The sequence below is a fragment of the Borostomias antarcticus genome, assembly GCF_949987555.1.
Source record: "Borostomias antarcticus genome assembly, chromosome: 21".
Lineage (NCBI taxonomy): Eukaryota > Metazoa > Chordata > Actinopteri > Stomiiformes > Stomiidae > Borostomias > Borostomias antarcticus.
In genome coordinates, this window is record NC_140254.1 from 12,263,567 (window position 1) to 12,287,395 (window position 23,829).

The 23,829-nt window shown below is 50.9% G+C and overlaps 1 protein-coding gene across 1 annotated transcript; it reads left to right on the forward strand.

Annotated features, from left to right (window-relative positions):
* Positions 1-264: 264 nt before the first annotated feature.
* recql4 (RecQ helicase-like 4) lies at positions 265-20,623 on the forward strand (the record flags this gene model as incomplete). Its single annotated transcript, XM_084454935.1, has 27 exons — positions 265-351; positions 727-760; positions 975-1,050; positions 1,561-1,615; positions 2,163-2,309; positions 4,307-4,399; positions 4,808-5,223; positions 5,392-5,562; positions 6,853-6,952; positions 7,079-7,229; positions 8,901-9,018; positions 9,598-9,725; positions 9,827-9,919; positions 10,040-10,176; positions 10,314-10,397; positions 10,713-10,901; positions 12,470-12,652; positions 13,502-13,694; positions 14,045-14,322; positions 15,860-15,997; positions 16,236-16,614; positions 17,443-17,572; positions 17,823-17,998; positions 18,188-18,380; positions 19,208-19,364; positions 19,673-19,781; positions 20,493-20,623. 27 exons carry the CDS (start codon positions 265-267, stop codon positions 20,612-20,614), a joined length of 4,137 nt encoding a protein of 1,378 aa, XP_084311061.1. The 3' UTR covers positions 20,615-20,623.
* Positions 20,624-23,829: the final 3,206 nt, after the last annotated feature.

A 23,829-nucleotide genomic window follows, 5' to 3' on the forward strand; every position in this document is an offset into this window, starting at 1 on the left:
CAGCCGTCCAATGAGATTACAGTTTACTGGAACCTCTCCGCCCTGAAAAACTAAACTAGTCTATGATTGGTTCTTATTATCGTACTTCCGATTGATTGGTGAAATCTCGGGACGTCATTTTTTACAGCGCGCTCTATCAACATTTGAGCTGTCTTCATGAGGACTTCTTCACGGACAAAATAGTCGGATTTAATTGTCTAGAGACACCGTTTGGATACTGACAGCTGCGCGGTAAGAACACTCCGTCGTTACCGAGGCGCCGAGATGGATCGTCGGTACAACGACGTCAAAGTTCTTCTAAAGAACTGGGAACAGTCGTTCGTTGAAGAGCACAAGAGGAAACCGAACAAGGTAGTTTTGGCGTTCAATTCATTCAGCCTTTATTTAGACAGGGACTCATACCGAGTCTAAGGCCTCTTTTGCAGATGATCCCTGTTTTGCAAAAGGTAACGAGTTACACAGAGAGAGAGAGATTTTTGTCTTGTTATTAATGAATTGTGTTCTTGACGCTTTGGCAATATTGTTCACCCGACATTCATGCCAGTAAAGCATATTGAATTGAATTGAATAGAGAGACAGAGTTAGATGATCAACATAGATCCTTTGTCACTTGGTCTTCAGAGAGTAAGCTGTCACGTGATTGCACAGATGTGTCTAGTAGTTCTGGTCAAGTTTTACCGTCTACTTTACTCTGTATACCAAACTATACTATTCCACTCTACTCAGGAGGACATAGATGGAGCCCCAGAGGAGACCAGGAGTGAGTATACCATTATCCCCCTCACCCCCCCCTCTCTCTACCCTCTCCTCCCCCATCAATCCCACCCCCTCTTCTTTCTGTCTCTCATCTCCCCTCCTCTCTATCCCTCTCCTCATCCTGTCCTCCCCCTCTCCTCCTCTCCTCTCAGCTCATCTCCTGCTCCTCTCCTCTCCTCGCTCCTCTCTGTGTGTCTGAGTCTGTCTTGTTGTTCCAGAGCTGTATAAGGAGTACAGGAGTCTGAAGATGACCAAGGAGAACAGCAACAGCCAGGGACACACAGACCTCAGACAGCACCAGAACCAGAACCAGAACCAGAGCCAGACCCAGAACCAGACCCAGACCCAGAACCAGAGCCAGACCCAGAACCAGACCCAGAACCAGCCGGCAGCAGAGAAGGTACCATGGTGTTATACTTAAGAGCTCTAAACTACTTTGTTAGTATGGTTTCATATGCCGATTGTGTGTTTATAATAATAATAATAATAATAATAATGATGATAATAATAATGCATTTGAATCTGCACTTTTCTAAGCACCAAATGTCACCTGCCATAGTACAAAACTATAACACGTTTAAAAACAACACCTTACACAATTTAAAATCAATTTACAAAGAACAATAGATTAACAAGAAACTGTGAATGTGTGGGGTACACCAAGGTAAACAGATTAGTTTTTGAGAGGGAGGAGCCTGGCGTGCGGGCGGGGGCGTGGCCATGGAGGAAGTCAGACAGGCGCAAATCAGCGCCTTTGAGCCTGTAGCTGAGTGAGGGTGTGTGTGATGTGGTCATGGAATTTAGTGGGATGAGGATTTGGGCGGGAGAGTTTTTTGTGAGTTGGAGTTTATTGGCGAGGGTGAGTTTTGGTGGGAAGGCCTGAGAGGATCCAGCTAGGAGGTGACAGGTGTGGATTAGGGTTCCTGCTAGGAGGTGACAGGCGTGGATTAGGGTTCCTGCTAGGAGGTGACAGGCGTGGATTAGGGTTCCTGCTAGGAGGTGACAGGTGTGGATTAGGGTTCTTGCTAGGAGGTGACAGGCGTGGATTAGGGTTCCTGCTAGGAGGTGACAGGCGTGGATTAGGGTTCTGGCTAGGAGGATGACAGGCGTGGATTTGGGTTCTTGCTAGGAGGTGACAGGCGTGGATTAGGGTTCCTGCGGTAACGGGCGTGGTTTAGGGTTCCTGCTAGGAGGTGACAGGCGTGGATTAGGGTTCTGGCTAGGAGGTGACAGGCGTGGATTAGGGTTCTTGCTAGGAGGTGACAAGCGTGGATTAGAGTTCCTGCTGGGAGGTAACGGGCGTGGTTTAGGGTTCTGGCCCTGGTGTGGAGCATGAAGGGCAATGTCAGGAGATGTTGCGGAGGTGAAGAAGTCCCTGAGATGTTTTGTGTGTGTGTCCTGTCCAGGAGGCCGACTGCTGGGGGGCCCACCTGAACCGCCGGAGCCGGCCAGCAACCCCCCCCTCCCTGACCCCCCAGGATCGCCAGTCCCTCCAGGCCTCAGCCCAGTACTATGGCATGAAGCTCAAGTCCAACCTGGGGGCCCTCACTAAGGTAGGAGATAGACCCAGAATTCTGCAGCTGGACTCCGAAGGGCTCACCTCCAGTAAAGTCGACATCAACGAGCACCTGGCCTGCACCACCAAGGCTCTCGTCATCCTCCTCCAGGAGACCCACTGCGTAACAGCAGATACGCTAGTTCTCCCAAATTTCGCTCTAGCTGGGTCTATCCTAAGCAGGAAGCATGGCCTTGCTACGTTAGTCCATCAAAGGTTGAACTGGACTCTCATCGACCAATCCCCGACTGGCTCAGAGATTGAGTAGGTGTGTGTGGATGTTGCTGGCTTTAAAATCGCCAATGTCTACAAGCCTCCGCCTCGCCAATCACACCAGCATATCTCCCAGTCTTCCCCCACCCTTGCCTCTATGCTGGCGACTTCAATTGTCAGCACGAGGATTGGGGGTACAGCACCAATACATCTGACAGAGAAAACCTGTCTGCTTGGGCACTAACAACAGCCTGGCCCTTCTGTACGATCCCAAGGGCGCAGCCAGCTTTGTTTAAGGTCGCTGGAAAACTAGGACGAATCCTGACTTGGCATTTGTGAGCGTCTGCGTTGATAACCGGCTCTCTGATTGATAGACGCGTGCTAGGAAAGTTCCCGCGGTCCCAACATCGACCATCGCTGATAACCATGCCTAAACTCATGGACCTCATCCCAATCGAGCCGATGAAGCGATGGAACTTCTGACAGGTCAACTGGAAACGCTACCGCCTCCTTACCCATACAGTAGATCCATGAGATGCCTCCCACCACCTAATGCCAACAATGTGGACGAGGCCTACCAGGAACTCTGCGGCATACTGGTGAAAGCAGCTAAAAATCCATCCCACGCGGATGTCGCAATAGCTACAAACCATGTTGGGATGTGGAGTGTGAGAGTCTCTACTGTGCCTTCCTCTGGGCCCCCCCAGGAGCTGAGTGAGACAGACTTGCCTTAGCCCTGCTGTCTAGACTCAGCTGAAGGAGACAAGAGCACTGGGAGGAGGTCATTAACTCCATCGACTTCTCACACTCCAGCCGCAAGGCATGAAGCATCCTTAACAACCTCACTGGTAGGTCTAGACACTCCCCCCATCACTGCCCCACCCTACCCTTAACAACAAGGAAGCCAAACGTGAGCTCCGAGTGCAAATCGATGGAACACTCCTGCCATACAGCGCCGAACCAACCTATCTCCGCGTGACATTGGTCAGGTCGCTCACGTTCCACCGACACCTCGAGTCACTGCGCAAGAAGTTAACAGCTCGTGTAGCATTGATGAGGCGACTGGTCCGATCAGGCTGGGGAGCCGGTGCAAAAATACTGCGTACAGCCCTATCCCTGGTCTACACGACCAGTGAATATTGCACACCGGTCTGGTACCGCAGCGCTCACACCCGCCTCAACGACCCGCCTATCAACGAAGCCTTGTGCATCATGACAGGATGCCTGCGTCCCACTCTTGTGGACAACCTTCCCATCTTTGCAGGCATCCAGCCCGCTGGCCTCCGCCGCACAGGAACTACAGCATGTCTCGCCTGCCGGGCCGTGGAGCCTAACCCCCTGCTCCACGACAGGCTCACTGTAACAGCAGAGCCTCCCCGGTGTCTCAAGTCAAGACACCCTTTTAAGCCTGCCGCACAGGATCTCCTGCAGCAATGCAGAGATCTTAACATCAGCGAGGCAGGATGGGTGGACCAAACCTGGTGTGCGGAGTGCGAGGCAAACACCTCTAGATTCTGTGATTTCATCCGCGGAGGCATTCCCTGAGAAGAATCCACTTGGGCACGGCCGCCGGTCCTTCCCCTCCCGGGATGGACGTACCCAGACCGGCGTGGGTGAGGCTTAATCGCCTCCGGACCGGCGTCTGATGCTTCTGCTCATCAATGCACAGATGGGGCTCTTATCCACACCATTCACCACTGCAGAGTTCGATATGTTAACATGAGCTAGTGGTGAGGATCCACATTCATACATAGCCTCCATCTTTGTCTCCTGTCTCTGTAGGAGAGGCCTTTGTCTCTGAGGAAGAGTCTCACTCCAGGTCTCTCTTCTGGTCTTCCTTCTGCTGGAACTCCTAGTCGTACTCCTGGTCTCTCTGCTGGTCCCTCTGCTGGCACTCCTGGGCGTATTCCAGGTCTCTCTGCTGGTTTCTCTGCTGGAACTCCTGGGCGTACTCCTGGTCTCTCTGCTGGTCCCTCTGCTGGCACTCCTGGGCGTACTCCAGGTCTCTCTGCTGGTTTCTCTGCTGGAACTCCTGGGCGTACTCCTGGTCTCTCTGCTGGTCTCTCTGTTGGGCGTACTCCCCTCCGGTCCTGGGGAGATGCTCAGAGTGGCCAGAGCCCCAGCCCTGCAGACACACTCTCCCCCCTGTCCAGGCCTGCCAACACTTGCCCCCTCTCTCCTGCCCCCCCTCTGCCCAAGCCTGCCAACACCTGCCTCCTCTCTCCTGCCCCCCCCCTGACCAGGCCTGCCAGAACCTGCCCCCTCTCTCCTGGCCCCCTCCAGCAGGACCTCAGTGAGCCCCCACTACCAGCCTTCTCCTGCCCCAGCCCAGCGCCCCAGGGGCGGGGCCAGCCCCAGCTGCCCCGCCCCTCCCTCACGGCCAGGCTGTCTGCTGTGGACTCTGGTTGGCTGCAGCGCTGTCAGGTGTTCGGGGAGGTGGAGGAGGGGGAGCGGCCTGTAGTGGGGAACCTCAGCTTTGCACCTAGCTCCGCCCAGGCCTGCAGCCCCGCAGGCTCAGAACTGAACTCCTCCCAGACCGGCGGGGTTGTGAACCAGGCTGATCCAGGAGGACTGGAGGAGCAAACCGGACACACCCTCCCCGCCATTACTCCCAGCAACGCCAGGAAACGCCGGTCCACCGCCAGGAAGCCTCGGAGTCAGGAGAAGGGAGCTCTTGAGATTCAGGCCCAGCCTGAAGGGTCAGGAGAGGAATGGTCCAATGGAAAGAAGGCAAGAAAGAGAGGGAGGGACTCGGAGGAGCACAGAGAGAACGCTGGAGAGGAGGAGGAGGAGGAGGGGAAGAGGAAGAGGAGGCGGACCAGGAAGACGGAGTCTCCGCAGGGGGGAGGAGCTAAACCAGCTGCTAGGCGCAGGAAGGGGAGGAGTCAGGCAGAAGATGACGTCAGCGAGGAGGCGGAGGAGGAGGGCGTGAAAGCCAGGGTTCCCTCCAAGGATCCTCAGGAGAACCTCCTGGGGGAGGTGGACGAGGAGGACGTCAGGGCTGCAAGAACCCGGACCAAACAGCCAGCTGGACCCAGGTATGACACTCACACTGGTACTGGTTCTGCTAACCCAGGTACAGCACTCACATACTCATACATACTCTAACTCATGTTGTATCTGAAGAGGCCTTGACCTGCGGCCAATCAGAGTCAGGTGCCCTTCAGCATTAAAGGGCTGTGAGCCTGCCAGTCTTCTCCTGAGAGATGAAACTTTCGGTGAGTCAGACTACAGTTCAGCTAAGGGTCCGAGCCGTGTGGGGCTTCGCTCCACTCATAGAACTGGGGTTATAATTCGTAACCATCGTTCTATTTCGTGGAGCTCGCCCCACAGGGCTAGCTCCAGGCCCGTAGCCAGGGGGGGATCGGGTGGATTGAACGAACCCCCCCTCGTGACCAAAGGAATTTAAGACCAAAGGTCCCCCCCCTGGCTATTATAAGACGTTTGACTCACCGAGATAACTTTGGTGTAATTCCTTGCCTGTAGAACAAATTTAAAATCCAGCGCGAGCCAAGTATATCCATGTAATGGCGGCGGACGGTGCACTGAGAATGCAGCTTTTAAAAATCTATTTTCTGCCGCGAAACGGTTGTTTTCAACAATCTGTCTTTATGAATCGCTAGTTGTGCTTCCATAGAGCGTAGGCTTGTTGTGGTTTTCACATGCCTCTGTAATATGATCTTTAGAAACGTCTTTAGAAACGAAATATAGGTCAAACGTCTTATAATATGCCGTAAATAAGGTCCAGGTTGTCAAAAACGAACATTCTCCTTTAAGTAGGATCCATTTTGCACGGTCCAGTAGGCCTGCCGCTTAAAGCTGTGGGAGGAGCAGAGTTAAACAACACAAGTAGGCCTACATTCACATAGCTGTGGGAGGAGCACAGTTAAACAACACAAGTAGGCCTACATTCACATAGCTGTGGGAGGAGCACAGTTAAACAACACAAGTAGGCCTACATTCACATAGCTGTGGGAGGAGCAGAGTTAAACAACACAAGTAGGCCTACATTCACATAGCTGTGGGAGGAGCAGAGTTAAACAACACAAGTAGGCCTACATTCACATAGCTGGGACGTGTATGTTTCTTTTTTTCAGTGGACATGGCGAGCTACGATTGGTTTAGCCAATAAGGAGCGTGCCCTTTGGGGCGGAGCTCCATGAAATGGAACTGATTTTGTTGTATCTGATGTTGTGTCTGATGTTGTATCTAATGTTGTTGTGTCTGATGTTGTTGTATCTAATGTTGTGTCTGATGTTGTTGTATCTAATGTTGTTGTGTCTGATGTTGTATCTGATGTTTTATCTACTCTTGTTATATCTAAGCAGAGCTTCTAGGAACTCAGAGGGGAACTTTGTGAAGATCAACTTGAAGAAGAAGTCCCATGTGAAGGGCTTTGCTCTGAGAGGAGCTGCTCTACGCAAGCAGGTGAGAGACAGGAGGTCCTTTACGCTGGGCCAGGTTCACGCTCATCCACAGAACATACCAGATAAGTGTGTGTGTGTGTGTGTGTGTGTGTGTGTGTTCGTTCGTTCGTTCGTTCGTTCGTTCCAGATGTACATGCAGAAGTTCCAGCTGAAAGGGGAGCGTTTCGGAGGTGGGGTCGGGCGTGGCAGGGGGCGGTTCTCCGGGTTCAGTCGCCAAGGCGACAGCTGCTACAAGTGTGGAGGGACAGGCCACTGGGCGAGGGACTGCCGCGGGCCGGGTGAGGTCACATGACACGCCTACAGGCTGAACTACAGACAGGTCACATGACACGCCATCACCTGACGCCTGCCGGCTGAACTACAGACAGGTCACATGACACGCCATCACCTGACGCCTGCCGGCTGAACTACAGACACATGACACACTACAGACATGACACACTACAGACAGGTCACTAGGGATGGATGAAAGGGAGGGATGGAAGAAATCGCAATTTTTGTGTGTGACGATTTTTAAATCGCTGTGCTGCCCCAAAATCGATTTTTTGGATATAAAAAAACAACAACCAAAAAAACAACTTCCTGCTTGAACGGAACCCTTCGCATAGTAGCTAGGTTGCTAGCTTACGGTTGTTATTCAGTCAGAAGAAGCAGCAAACATGTCGGACGACAATAAGAAGATTCACGCTGCACCTCCACAATTCGAATCGCACATCTGGAAGAAATTCTGCAAAAATCGCAATAAATCATCATATCGAATCGCAATATTACAGAATCACAATTGCCACAAAATCACAATATAAATCAAATCGGCACGTAATGGCGCGTTCCAGGCAACCCGTAACTCGTGTTTTTCCTACCTCCTACACGTGAAAATGCTCTGGAATGGCAGTCAAACCCGTAACTTCCCACCCGTGAACTCGTACAGATCGATGTACTCCCAGTTGTGCTCTCTGACGTCACACAGCCCTCTAAGCAAGATGGCAACCCCCATGGGTATGGCAACAAAGATAACTTTAGGGCAACGTAAAGTAAATTTGTACGTTGTAATCAAAATAATACAAACGATTATGCACTACAATCTGCTATGTGTATGTAATGATGCCCAAATATGTTGACGAGATAGCTAGTGCTAGCTAGCTAACATTAAGGTAAACCTGAACGTGACCATGCAAACGGTGAAAAGTCGATGATGTCAATAAATAAAATGTAACGTACAATTTCTTAGCATAGCGAAATTAGGCATACAATTTGCCAGCTCTGACAATGTGCCAAATCTCAAGCTTTTACCATATCGGCTTGTTTACATTTATCCAGAATGCCACGCATTCAGACAGTTTGCCTGGAACGCTATGAAGTCGTGAGTCGTGACTTGGAAGTCGTAACTTACGAGCTCAAAATCCTATCTGGAACGCGGCATAAGTATCGGGATAAAATCAAATCGGGAGGTCCCTACCAATTCTCGTCCCTACAGGTCACATGACTTGCCGTCACCTGACACGCCTGCCGGCTGAACTACAGACAGGTCACATGACACGCTGTCACATGTCGCGCCTGCAGGTAGAACTACAGACAGGTCACATGACACGCTGTCAGATATCGCGCCTGCAGGTAGATCTACAGACAGGTCACCTGACGCGCCTGCAGGCTGAACTACAGACAGGTCACATGACATGCTGTCACATGTCGCGCCTGCAGGTAGAACTACAGACAGGTCACATGACACGCCTGCAGGCTGAACTACAGACAGGTCACATGACACGCTGTCACATGTCGCGCCTGCAGGTAGAACTACAGACAGATCACATGACACGCTGTCACATGTCGCGCCTGCAGGTAGAACTACAGACAGGTCACATGACACGCCTGCAGGCTGAACTACAGACAGTACGTTCCTCCAGCCCCTCCCCCTGTCACCCCTGGTAACCCCTGGTTACGCTTCTCTCTAGCCCCGCCTCCTGCCACCGCTGTGGAGGCGGAGCCTGTGGAGGAGGAGCCGTTAGTGCTGCCCACCTTAGAGGAGGTCGCCAGGGCAACGGGGACACTGTGTTGCGAACCGCTAGGTAGGTGATCATCTTCATCATCATGTTCATCGTCATCAACGTCACAGATTGGCTGCGTTCTGAATCGCACACTTCCATATTATATAGTATGCCAAAACAGGATGTAGTATGTCCCAATACATAGTATGCCACATGCAGTATGGCAAAAATACCAGGATGTCCTACCACATCCGTATTTTGCAGTACGCAAGCCAGCATACATTTCTGGCTATTCTGACCCACAATCCTGTGCTCAGCGGAAATTATGTCACATGTCAAAGTTGCGCCGGAGGATGAATCCCAGCTGTGGACAAATGTCGCGTCATGGACAGTGACGGATGTAGTCAAATTTCAAGTCGCAATGTTATGACAAGGTAGTATGTCCCAATTGGATGCATACTGCGTGCAAAGTACGTACTTTCTAGGGGGAGCTGAAGTATGTACTGGTAGTAAAGTATGCGACTCGGAACACAGCCATGGAGCGAGAACAGGAGCAGGCCAGGTCTGGTCAGACTACAGGCCAATAGTCCCTATGGAAAAACTGACCTGTGTGTGTGTGTGTGTATTTGTGTGTGTCTGTGAGCACAGCGCCCCCCGGTGGCAGAGAGGAGCAGCAGCAGGCAGCAGGAGAGGAGGTCCTCCTGAACGTGATCAGACCAGACTACGAGCGCCCGGCCCCCCCCGCCCCCATGGACCCCCTCTACAGCCTGGGGGGGGACGGCCAAGCGCAGGGTAGCACACACGCGCACACACACACGCGCGCACACACACACACACACACAGATTCACCAAAATACTTAGTGTGTGTGTAACGTCATGTGTGTGTGTCACAGCGGCCCCAGCAGAGGTGTACGAGGCGCTGAAGGCCTTCGGCTACCAGAGCTTCAGACCAGGACAAGAGAGCGCCATCATGAGGATACTCTCAGGTACTGCACCCCTAACCCTTGAACCCTGACCCTAGCCCTGTCCTACCAACTCAGTCACATTCCATATCATGTTATACTGTGTGTGTGTGTGTCTGTGTCTGTGTGTGTGTGTGTGCCCAGGTCTGTCCACGCTGGTGGTGCTGTCCACTGGCATGGGGAAGTCTCTTTGCTACCAGCTGCCAGCCTACCTGTACGCCCAGCGCTCCAGCTGCATCACCCTGGTGGTCTCTCCGCTGGTCTCTCTCATGGACGACCAGGTAGGATCTCACCTGGTACCTGGCTTGTCACCTGGTCTTACCAGCACAGGTCTCATTCTAAATGGTTTGGTTTACGCTTGACCCTAGTGTGTGTGTTATGTGTGTGTGTCTGTGTCTGTGTCTGTGTGTGTGTGTAGCTGTCGGGCCTGCCAGCCAAGCTGAAGGCTGCCTGTATCCACTCCAACATGTCCAGGAAGCAGAGGGAGGCTGCCATAGAGAAGGTAGAGTGACCAGCTGCTAGACTAACCCTGCGTGCCTGATGTGCTAATCTGGGTTCTGAGTTCTAGCCTGTGTTCTGTGTTCTACCCTGTATCCTGTGTTCTACCCTGTGTTCTATGTTCTAGCCTGTATCCTGTGTTCTAGCCTGTATCCTGTGTTCTAGCCTGTATCCTGTGTTCTAGCCTGTATCCTGTGTTCTAGCCTGTGTCCTGCGTTCTAGCCTGTGTCCTGCGTTCTAGCCTGTGTCCTGCGTTGTAGCCTGTGTTCTGCGTTCTGGCCGGTGTTCTGATCCATGTTCTCCCGGTGCTGTGTCCCAGGTGAAGTCCGGTGAGGTGCACGTGCTGCTGCTGTCTCCTGAGGCGCTGGTGGGGGGTGGTCACTCTGGGTCGGGCTGCCTGCCCCCCGCTGACCAGCTCCCCCCTGTGGCCTTCGCCTGCATCGACGAGGCCCACTGCGTCTCTGAGTGGTCCCACAACTTCAGACCCTGCTACCTCCGCCTCTGCAAGGTTGGTGAACCCTCATCCTGGGCTAACCCTAACCCAATCCTGGGCTAACCATAACCATACACAGGGGGAGGTAGTAGGTCTAGTTAACTCACCTTAGATAGGGGGAGGTAGTAGGTCTAGTTAACACACCTTAGATAGGGGGAGGTAGTAGATCTAGTTAACACACCTTAGATAGGGGGAGGTAGTAGATCTAGTTAACACACCTTAGATAGGGGGAGGTAGTAGATCTAGTTAACACACCTTAGATAGGGGGAGGTAGTAGATCTAGTTAACACACCTTAGATAGGGGGAGGTAGTAGATCTAGTTAACACACCTTAGATAGGGGGAGGTAGTAGCAGGGTTTCCGTTAGAGAAAATCGGTACCGGTCAATGTGTTCGGGAAGATTAGACTTTTCCGGACAAACTGGAGAAATTCCGGTCATTATATTATTATATGATATTAGGCCTATTAAAGGTGTTTGTCGCGGTGATTGGCCGTTGTGTATCTTATATATGCCATTTATTGTCTTATTTCACATCCGTATGATTAAATGTGTGATAGGCTGTCATGATTCCATGCGCTAGGCCTATATGTAATTGCACAGCCACAAAAATAGTCAGCTTTGAATTGCGACTGTAGGCTAGAACATGAATGTTTATTTCAATTGCATGAATCGGATTTGAGGATGTAGGCTAATTGGTTTGGGATTCGCGACAGTAATATGTGTTTACTAATTTCTCTTTCCAGTTTTAGCCTACCCTTTTTATCAATAAAACAGCGTCATTATAACCATGGACATTGCAGTAGGCTATGAGGATGAGGAGGACATAACTGTTGAGAAACAACTGATAGGCGGGCTGGGCTAAATAAAGAAATGCCACAATGCATGTCTAGATATATAACATTTGTATTTAAAAGTGCGACATGTAGGCTTCTCGTAACATTTTAATTTAAGGCCTACGGCTGCGCTGATTGGAATTCATAGGCTAGGCATATAGCCTAATTTCGGCCTTTTATCAGATAGGCTAAAATAGAACAAAACTCTTTGAAAATAAATATAGCCTCCTTAAACTTAACTGCATCGCATATGCAGTAGCCTAAACATTAACGGAACAAAATGAATAGGCCTATTCGTTTTTTTATATTCAAAAGGAATCAAAATATATGGAAATTTCATTTTAGCCTATTGTACGCCTAATACAATTAGGGGGAATTATTGTGTCCGGACATCATGACCGGAGAGATTTTAATATATCGGACTTCAACAGATTTTTCCGGATAAAAACCGGTAATTACCGGCTAACGGAAACCCTGGGTAGTAGGTCTAGTTAACTCACCTTAGATAGGAGGAGGTAGTAGGTCTAGTTAACTTGTTAGTTAACTAGTTATCTAGACCTACTACCTCCTCCTATGTAAGGGTAACTGCCTCATATTTCACTCGGATGGCCCCATGAGAAAAACACAACCAGCAACTGTATTAAAGGAGATCATGTCAACTATTGTGTGTGTGTCCGCCTGTCCGTGTGTGTGTGTGTGTGTGTGTGTGTGTGTGTTTTCATGCGTGTGCGTGCGGTGTGTGTGTGTCAGGTCCTGCGTGACCGTCTGGGTGTGCGCTGTCTGCTGGGTCTGACCGCCACAGCCACCCTCTCCACGGCCTTGGACATCGCCCAGCACCTGGACATCCTCGACCACGATGGCATCGCCATCCGCTCTGCCGCCGTGCCCAACAACCTGCACCTGTCTGTCTCCACCGACCGTGACAAGGACCAGGTAACCACAGCCTGACCAAAACCTGACCACAACCTGACCACAACCTGACCACAACCTGACCACAACCTGACTACAACATGACTACAACATACTCAGGAATTCTGGCGAATCTAGTATACATCCGGACATTTCTCGTGTACACAAATTTCCCATACTATGTAGTGGCAACGCACTACATACTCAAATTGACGTCATGCATAGTATGAATAGTATGTTAGTATGCCATTTCGAACACACCCATGGTTTATAGCAAGGAGCCTCTCTCTCTTCTCACTCTTGGCGGCCTGCGGACCCAAGGCCCAGCTGACACACGGAGCCCGAACTGACACATAGATCCAAGGTCTATCATCTTAAATAATACTCTTGTGCGTCAACTGTGTCCTTGTGTATATATCAATAGATGGGCCCAGGAGCCCCAATGTCTGCCTCAGTCTTGCCCAAACATATGATAAGAAATGTAACTGGCCTTGTTAATTATAACTTAGGTCACCACGGTTCTAAGTAACCCTAAATATCTCTATCAAATATCACCCAAATCCCACACTTGACCACAACATAATCACAACGTGACCACAATCAGACCACAGCCTGACCACAACCAGACCACAACATAACCACAGCACGACCTAACCCTAACCAGACCTATCTGCAGGGTGATCTGTCCTCGAGGGTTATGGTATATCGCCAATATCACCAGTTGTGTTGTGCTGGTCGATGGCGCTCCGTGGTATATAGGTGGTAAATCGCACCCTCACTTGAGTCACCATACCACAAACTAACCTTACCCCAGCCTCACAGCCCTGTGTGTGTGTGTGTGTGCGTGTGCGTGCGTGTGTGCTGTCTGCACAGGCGCTGGTGTCTCTGTTGAAGGGTGAGCGTTTTGGCGGTCTGGACTCGGTCATCGTGTACTGCACCAGGAGAGAGGAAACCAGCCGCATCTCTGCGCTGCTGAGGACCTGCCTGCAGGGGGTGCTGCTGAGGGAGACCGCCCGGAGCAGCGGCAAGGACGACAACCCCGTAGAGAAGAAGAAGAAAGCTCTGGGTAGGCAGTAGTCTCTTTCCAGACTCAAATATTAGTCTGTGCCACTTCGCCACCCAAGCTGGTGTTCTGAGGGCGTATTGACAGGTCAGAAAGAGTGACAGTGGTTCGATGGGTGGGGCCAGGTTGGGTGGGAGCGCCCGATCGCGAAAGTAATTACTGATTGGTGTCGCCTGGATTCCAGTACTGTCTGTTCTAGGTAGAGGACTGACCTGAGCCAGCTCTACTGTGTGGGTCAGGGTTAGGGTTCCTCCTGATGCTGTCGTGTCTGTGTGTCTGTGTGTGTCTGTGTGTGTGTGTGTGTGTGTGTGTGTGTGTGTGTGTGTGTGTGTGTGTGTGTGTGTGTGTCTCAGCCAGGAAGAAGGTGCGGAAGCCTCTGAAGTGGGTGGCAGAGTCGTACCACGCCGGCCTGTCTGCCGCCGAGCGCCGCCGCGTCCAGAACAACTTCATGTGCGGCGAGCTGCGTGTGGTGGTCGCCACGGTGGCGTTCGGCATGGGGCTGGACAAGTCTGACGTGCGCGGCATCGTGCACTACAACATGCCCAAGAGCTTTGAGAGCTACGTGCAGGAGATAGGCAGGGCGGGGCGAGACGGGGAACCCGCCCACTGTCACCTCTTCCTGGACCCTGAGGTCAGAGTTCACAGTTAGCTGTGTTTGCTAGATAGCTATTCTAGATAGTATGCTAGATACTGTAGTTAGATAGTTCTTTAGAATAGTTACAGTAGCTAGATGGGCTGATCGATCCGCCTGCCATCGAAAACGCTTGGTTTTAACTCTAAAAATTAGACTTATGATCCAGGATATTCCTTTAAAATTAGCAATACAGAGAACTGAGCCATGATGCAAATAAGGAGAGTAACAATCCCATAGCTTTGGATAACCAAACTTTGGACATCTGTCAACTCAACAGTAAAGTTATAGTGCCTGTAGTTTTACCTAGCAAGCTAGAGATTATTTTAACAGCTTCTTTTATGTACAGCAGGCAGAGCCAGTGATAGAGATAGCAGTGTCACAAAGTGCATTCGCAGCTGCAACGTTCACAAAGTGATTGGAAATAATTGTTGCACAGGGTGCGTCCAAGAATGCTTTTACAACATCATGCTGCCGGCCTGCTAGGGCTCTCAGAAAGGGAAGCCAATTCATCCCACATGGACAGAACGCTCGCTGGCCAGCTAGCTTACTAAGCAACAAGGCTTTGTTTCTAGTATTGATTTAGAATGATAACCAGGCAAAAACTAGAAATCGGTATAGGAATCGGCCAATCTTGCATGCAGAATATCTAAAATCTAAACCGAGTCTAAAAAAGGAGATCAACAGTGACTCCCACCCTATTATTTAGAACATTACATAACTAGCTAGTTAGATATCCAGTTCTTCTTCTTCTTCGTGTGAGGTTAGGTGGGTTAGTTGGTTTGGGTTAGGTTGGTTAGTTGGTTGGTGTTAGGTTGGTTAGTTGGTTGGGGTTAGGTGGGTTAGTTGGTTGGTGTTAGGGGGGTTAGTTAGTTGGGGTTAGGTGGGTTAGTTGGTTGGGCTTAGGTTGGTTAGTTGGGGTTAGTTGGGTTAGTTGGTTGGGCTTAGGTTGGTTAGTTGGGGTTAGTTGGGTTAGTTGGTTGGTGTTAGGGGGGTTAGTTAGTTGGGGTTAGGTGGGTTAGTTGGTTGGTGTTAGGTGGGTTAGTTGGTTGGGGTTAGGTGGGTTAGTTGGTTGGGGTTAGGGGGGTTAGTTAGGTGGGTTAGTTGGTTGGGGTTAAGTTGGTTAGTTGGTTGGGGTTAGGTGGGTTAGTTGGTTGGTGTTAGGGGGGTTAGTTAGGTGGGTTAGTTGGTTGGGGTTAGGTTCGTTAGTTGGTTGGGGTTAGGTTGGTTGGTGTTAGGGGGGTTAGGTGGGTTAGTTGGTTGGGGTTAGGTGGGTTAGTTGGTTGGGGTTAGGTTGGTTAGTTGATTGGTGTTAGGTTGGTTAGTTGGTTGGTGTTAGGTTGGTTAGTTGGTTGGTGTTAAGTTGGTTAGTTGGTTGGTGTTAGGTGGGTTAGTTGGTTGGGGTTAGGTTGTTTAGTTGGTTGGTGTTAGGTGGGTTAGTTGGTTGGTGTTAGGTGGGTTAGTTGGTCGGTGTTAAGTGGGTTAGTTGGTTGGTGTTAGGTGGATATGATGATCAGATGTGCTGTATGGTTCTCAGGGAGGGGACCTCCATGAGCTGAGGAGGCACATCTATGCAGACACAGTGGACTACTACTCTGTCAAGCGGCTGGTTCAGAAGGTGTTTCCGGCCTGCAAGTGCTCCCAGATCCACCACAAGCACCAGCAGCTCGCCAGGGTAACACTCACCTAGCTACGGAAACATTCAGGAAGCTACATCCACCTTGATGTTCAGGAGAAAACTTTTTCTTTCCCTCACTTCTGCCCCTCCTCTCCCTCTCTCCTGCCCCTCTCTCCTCCCCCTCCTCCTCTCCCTCTCTCCTCTCCCTCCTTCTCCTCCTCTGTCCTCCCCCTCCTCCTTTCCCTCTCTCCTGCCCCTCCTCTCCCTCTCTCCTCCCTGTGTGTTGCTCTTGAAGGAGGTGGGGGACAGTGAGCTGCTGGAGCTGATGGATATCTATGACCAGGCAGCCACTGATAACCCCCCTGCAGAGCAGGTGGAACAGTCCACACAGCCTGCTGAGGCCAGGGACGGACCGCTGCATCTCCCAGCAGAAGGGGGGCAGAGGGAGCCGCAGGACAGGAGTGCTCCTGTGCTGCAGAGAGGGGCAGAGACGGAGGAGCAGGAGCTAGGGAAGCAGGAAATGGAGCATACGGAAGGAGGCAGTGATAGCTTGAAGGTGGAGGAGGGGCAGCCAGACGGAGACTGTGATTGGCCAAGCTCTAGAGTGTGTCACACCCATGAGAGGGCCATCCCCATTCAGGAGACTGTGGAGGCTCTGGACATCACTGAAGAAGGTCAGTCAACACGCTGACTACACCTACGCCCTAACTACACCCTCACTACAGCCTAACAACACCCTAACTACAGCCTAAAGACACTGTAACTACACCCTAACTTCAGCCTAACTACATCCTTACTACAGCCTGACTACATACCCTACCTACACCCTAACTACACCTTAACTACACACTGTAACTACACCCTAACTACACCCTCACTACAGACTAACACCCTAACTACAGCCTAACGACACCCTAACTACACACCCTACCGTACCTACACCATAACTACACCTTAACTACACACTGTAACTACACCCTAACTACACCCTCATTATAGCCTAACTACACCCTCATTACAGCCTAACTTCACCCTCACTACAGCCTAACTACTCATTACAGCCTAACTACACCCTCACTACAGCCTAACTACACCCTCACTACAGCCTAACTACTCATTACAGCCTAACTACACCCTCACTACAGCCTAAGAACACCCTAACTACAGCCTTATGACATCCTAACTACACACTCTAACTACACCCTAACTACAGCCTAACTACACACCCTACCTACATCCTAAGTACAATTTAACTACACACTGTAACTATACCCTAACTACACACCCTAACTACACACCATAACTACACCTTAACTGCACACCCTACCTAGACCCTAACTTCACCTTAACTACACACCTTAACTACACCTCAACTACACACTTATCTCTCTCACCTGCAAAGCCTCTGAACATTTCAATACCTCAACACCTGTGTTTGTGTCCGTGTGTGTGTGTGTGTGTGTGTGTGTGTGTGTGTGTGTGTGTGTGTGTGTGTGTCTCAGGTCTGGAGACTCTGCTGTGCTACTTGGAGCTGCATTCTCAACGGTGGGTGGAGCTACTGCACCCGACGCTGGCCTGCTGCCGGCTCGTCTGCTACGGAGGCCCTGCCCAGATACGCACCCTCACCAGGATGTAAGTCACATGACCCTCCTGGCCCCGCCCACATACGCACACTCTCCAGGATGTAAGTCACATGACCCTCCTGGCCGCACCTTTCATGCCCTGGGTCTGTATACAACAGCAGTAAAGGAGTGTGTGTGTAGGGGTGGCTGTAGTGTGTGTGTGTGTGTGTGTAGGGGTGGCTGCAGTGTGTGTGTGTGCGTGTGTGTAGGGAGTATGTATTGGTGGTGTACTGATGTACTGTGTGTGGTTACCTTGGTAGCTGCCCTCCCGTTGCCGTGGTGCTGGCCAGGAAGCGTATGGCGGGTGAGCGTGTGGAGGCTTGTGATTCGTTGGAGTTCGACGTCGTCGAGGTAGCGGATACTATGGGATGGCAGCTGCCGCTGGTGAAGAGAGGACTCAGACAGCTGCAGTGGAGCTTCGACAGAGGTCTGACGTGTGTGTGTGTGTGTGTGTGTGTGTGTGTGTGTGTGTGTGTGTGTGTGTGTGTGTGTGTGCGAGCGAGCGAGCGAGCATGTGAGTGTGTGTGTGTGTGTGTGTGTGTGTGTGTGTGTGTGTGTGTGTGTGTGTGTGTGTGTGTGTGTGTGTGAGAGTGTGTGTGCCCGAGTGTGTGTGTGTGTGTAACAGCCTGGTTGTCTGCAGGCTCTGGTCGTAGTGGAGTTCTGGTGGAATTCTCCAAGCTGTCGTTCTACCTGCGTTCCTACGGCGACCTGAGTGCGGAGGAGATGGACCGTGTGTGTGACTTCCTGCACGGACGCGTGGTCACACAGGAGAGGACGCAGCTCTACCAGCTGACTGCCTGCTTCAGGGCCTTCCGCAGGTCTCTCACACACACACACACACACACACACACACACTCTCGCACACACACTCACACACACACACTCTCTCTCACACACACACACACACTGACATGCTCACACACACATACACACTAGGGATGTTAATAGTTAATCAACTATAGATTAATTGCCGATAAGAATTTACTTGCTTGTTAATGGAACAGAACTTTTTTTTGGGAACCAACGTTATCAACAGGAAATGTAATAATGATTTAAGGTCTGACTGCACATGAGGGCACCCTGCCATGTAGTGAAGGCTAATTGGGACGCCGGGAAATTTCAACGACACAACGGAAGAAAACACAAAAATTGAGCCAGCAAAGCGCAGTCCAGCGCGGAACGTTCTTATCAATTAATCGACTATTGTTTGTAGGGCTGTAACGATTAGGAACTTTGCTTAACGATTAATTGTCAGAAAAATAATTGAGATTATTAACATAATTGTCTTTTTTTTTCTTAATGGAGAGTGACGAGGCGACAGCACTGGTGGTCATGTCCTCCGCACAATTTATTCAAAAAAAAAATTTTTATTTTTATTTTTGTCAGATAAAATAATCACAGTTTGACGATTATGTAATAATTGTTACAGCCTAATTGTTTACGGGTAACAGTTATCGATTAATGAAATTCCTTCCACACACACACACTTACACACACACACACACAATAACACACACACGTTCACACCCCCCCCACACACGCACACTCACTCACACACACACACATTTAAAATGCTTGTGTCTGTCCGTCCGTCCGTCTGTCCATGTGTGTGTGTGTGTATGTGTGCGTGTGTGTGTGTCTCCAGTGTTGCTTACCAGAGTGTGAACTCGTGTGTGGATCAGCTGGAGGAGGGGCGGAGCCTGCAGCTGAAGTGCATGCTGGGAGATTACTTTGATAAGAGGAGGGAGCTGGACCTGAGCCACACCCCCAATGAGGAGGAGGAGTCACTCAGCAAATACAAGGTCTGTCCCAGCGCACACACACGTTCAAACACACACGCACACACGCACACACACACACAATCACTCACAGACACACTCGCACGCACGCGCACACACACACTCACTCACTCTTACACATATGCACACACACACACACGGACAGACGGACGGACACACACACACGTTGAGACGGGAAGATGCAGTCTGGCTGTTCCTAGCCAGTCTCCCAGAAGACATTGACTTCACTTGTATACTGACTCACTTGTGTACTGTGTGTGTGTGTGTGTGTGTGTGTGTGTGTGTGTGTGTGTGTGGGTGTGTCCGTCCAGTTGCAGGACTGGGAGGAGCAGATCAGAGCTGACATCAGGAGTTTCCTGGCCAATCGGAGCGATGAGAAGTTCTCAGGCAGGGCAGTGGCCAGAATCCTCCACGGCATCGGTCAGTCCTGCTCTCTCCTCCTCCTCCTCCTCTTTCTCCTCCTCTCTCTCTCTCCTTCCTCCTCTCTCTCTATCCTTCTCTCCCTCCTTCTCTCTTTCTTTCCTTCTCTCTCCTCCTTCTCTCCTTCTCTCTCCCTCTCTCTCTCCTCCTCTCCTCTTCTGTCCCTCTATAGGTCAATCACTGGGAGGGTCAGACAGGACTGAGAGGGTCAGACAGGACTGGGAGGGTCAGACAGGACTGGGAGGGTCAGACAGGACTGAGAGGGTCAGACAGGACTGAGAGGGTCAGACAGGACTGGGAGGGTCAGACAGGACTGGGAGGGTCAGACAGGACTAGGAGGGTCAGACAGGACTGAGAGGGTCAGACAGGACTGGGAGGGTCAGACAGGACTGGGAGGGTCAGACAGGACTGGGAGGGTCAGACAGGACTAGGAGGGTCAGACAGGACTGAGAGGGTCAGACAGGACTGGGAGGGTCAGACAGGACTGAGAGGGTCAGACAGGACTGAGAGGGTCAGACAGGACTGGGAGGGTCAGACAGGACTGAGAGGGTCAGACAGGACTGGGAGCAGCCATGAGAAGAACAGTAATGTTGGACCAGGGAGGGAAGCAGCTCACAGTATAGGAACTGGGCTCTGGTCCCGGGCTGTAGAGCTGACTCCTCATCACTAGGGGGCGATGTTAACTCTGGTCTGTCTCTGCTTTATCCACAGGAAGCCCCTGTTACCCCGCCCAAGTCTACGGCAGGGACCGGCGCTACTGGAGGAAGTACATTCAGTTTGACTTCAATCAGATCATCCGATTGGCTACTCAGGAGATCATCAAGTTCAAGTGACCAATCAGATCATAGTCTCCACTCCAGGCTGACCAATTGGAGGAGGAGTGGTCTGTGTCCCACCCCGCGCACACTATTTTATGTGTGTAAGCTAGCTGTACATTCAATGAACCATTATTAAATAAAAGTATTTTTCTATGTCGCTTTCTTCACCAGCATTTCTCTGAGCCCTGGTGTCTACAGTCTTCTGCTGTCCAGACTTCACAATACCAACACCTAATCCCAGCCTCTGCCCTCCCTCCCTCCCTCCCAGCCTCCGCCCTCCCTCCCTCCCTCCCAGCCTCCGCCCTCCCTCCCTCCCAGCCTCCGCCCTCCCTCCCCCCCTCCCTCCCTCCCTCCCAGCCTCCGCCCTCCCTCCCCCCCTCCCTCCCTCCCTCCCCCCCTCCCTCCCTCCCTCCCCAACCCTCCCTCCCAGCCTCCGCCCTCCCTCCCTCCCTCCCAGCCTCCGCCCTCCCTCCCTCCCAGCCTCCGCCCTCCCTCCCCCCCTCCCTCCCTCCCTCCCAGCCTCCGCCCTCCCTCCCCCCCTCCCTCCCTCCCTCCCTCCCTCCCTCCCAGCCTCTGCCCTCCCTCCCCCCCTCCCTCCCTCCCAGCCTCCGCCCCCCCCCCCCCCCTCCCAGCCTCCGCCCTCCCTCCCTCCCCCCCACCCCAACCCTCCGAGCCTGTTCTAGCTCCAGATGTGTGGTAGAGGTGTGGCAACACACTGATTTACAGGAACAGTCAATATTTGGTTAAATTTTCCCATATAGGTCAAGCACAGCCAGTCAATCAATAGCCCCAGCAAACATCCAGGCATGAGGAAGTTCCTGACCGGCCCGCTGGTGTTCTCTGCTGGGAATGTCCAGGCTTATGTTGGTGGCTGTTGTTAATATTGACAGGCTGTACTGGGTTCTACTGACCGGGTGTACTGGGTTCTATTGACGGGGTTCTACTGACGGTACAGGCTGACAGCAGTTGAGCTATATTATTAGATGCCTGGGGCGTGACAGTCCTGTGGTTTTCAGCAGTCAGCAGAACAGCTACAGTAATGATAGATACTAACACACACACACTAATGACACTCCACAGAAGTTCTGGAGTTGTGTACAGTGTTCCTTGACCCGGCTCCAATATGTGCAGAACTCTGCTGCTGGGATTCTGACCCTCACCAGCACCTCACAGCACCCTGCTGGTTTCCCATAAAACAGCAGATGACTGCCCAGTCTGGTCCCCTCGTATCTGACCGTCCTACCCCACCCCCTCCCCACCCGTGGACTCTGTTCCACCGATGCCGGACTTCTCTCCATCCCTCACACCAAACGCTCCGCCCTTGGTGAGCGAGTCTTCTCTGCTGCTGCTCCCGGGCTCTGTAACCCTCCCACCTTCCCTCCGTAGCTCTGACTCTTCAAAACCATCTAAACTCACACCTCTTCAGACAGGTCGTCCCCCAGCACGGCCAGGGTCCAGAGCAGCTCCTCTTCAGACTGACCCTCCTCCAGCATGGCCAGGGTGCAGAGCAGGGTCCAGAGCAGGGTCCAGAGCAGGGTCCAGAGCAGGGTCTAGAGCAGGGTCCAGAGCAGGGTCCAGAGCAGGGTCCAGAGCAGGGTCCAGAGCAGGGTCCAGAGCAGGGTCTAGAGCAGGGTCCAGAGCAGGGTGCAGAGCAGGGTGCAGAGCAGGGTCCAGAGCAGGGTCAGGGCAGCATTCAGTCGAAGTGCGCATGCGCAACGTTGTGCTTAGCTTCCGTAGTTGTATTTCCGACACAAACAAGCTATGAGTTTGGGACATATGTTTAGAGGAATTTGATTGGAACATTGACAAGTGGACGGGTTTTAAGAACTTTAGACAGATTCGATAGAAGGATAGCGTTGATTGACGGTTGGATGTCGTGAGATTATTGGCCTAAAATCTAAGGTAGCCTACCTGTTGTCGTCATTGCACGAGACCTACCTTTTTCCAGGAAGTAAGAAATTATATACTTTGATATAAGATTACAACAAAAGTAGAATTTTGTAAATTTTTTGGCATGCATCGTTGAATAGGTGAACACTATAACCAATTATGTGAACCAAAATGGGACAGAATGCTTTTTTCATTTCAGTGCGACTTTAAACAACACAGTAGTAGCTAACTATTCCGGCGTCTATGGATATCATAGGTTTTTAGCTCAATGATATCATGGCGGAGGTGAGAAAACCGAAGCGAAACATCACGGAGGAAGCCAGAAAAATAAATAAAAAATCTGATAAATTGACAGTACGACAGTGCACTTACTCGCAGAGTCTGTGGGGGCGCAGTTCCGAGAGACGGAACAACGCTGTCATTCAAAATGCATGTTAAAGGAGTATTAAAGGGAAAATGCATGTTTAGCCCTGTTTTAAGGATACTTATGATCATATACAATGGTTCAGATCAAAAAGTTGACAAAACTAGCACTTTTGAGAAAGTCTGATAATTGCTCTACCACCGCTTTGGTCATACAATGGATGTAGGTGGGCCCTGTGAAAAATCATTCAAAAAATATGTTAAACTCTCAATTTCAAAGACAAGAAATTAACTCAACTATAAAACAGGGCTAAACATGCATTTTCCCTTTACTACTCCTTTAAGAATGTAAAAAGTTAAGGGTGAAACAGGTTCTTTTATAGAAACAAATCATGTTATTCACGTGATGACAGGAAGCTTTTACTTCCGGCTACTTTCATGTATACACGCTACCTCTGCATCTTGAAACTGCTTCACACTTCATCACTGCACTTTGTATCGCTGGGGATCATTTTAGAGCGCACCACTGTTATTTGTATCAGGCAGTAGGTTGTCCGTCCCTGGGCGCTATGAGAACACAGCATCTACTGTATGTTTCTAAAGACATTACAAAAGCTTAATTGTCTGACATCCCTCATCACGTGGAGTTCTAGTCATCACAAAACAAGCCTTACCTCTCCTCAGGATTGGCTAGTTTTTGTGGTCCCTGGAGTTGGAAACAAGCTGTAAAAGTGCTTTTGGCTACTGTGGCCTTAGAGCTTGGAATGAGCTTCACAAGACCATCAAATTAGTCTCTGTGGGCAGTTTTAAAACTGTTAAATTAAGTTGAGGTTTGTGCTTGCTTCAAATAATGTTATCAGGTTCCTCAGTTTTATTTCAGTTTATGTATTTTATGGTCAATATATTGGTTTACCTGACCCTGCAGACCTGCCTCCCCTAACCCTGCCTCCCCTAACCCTGCTACCCTGCAGACCTGC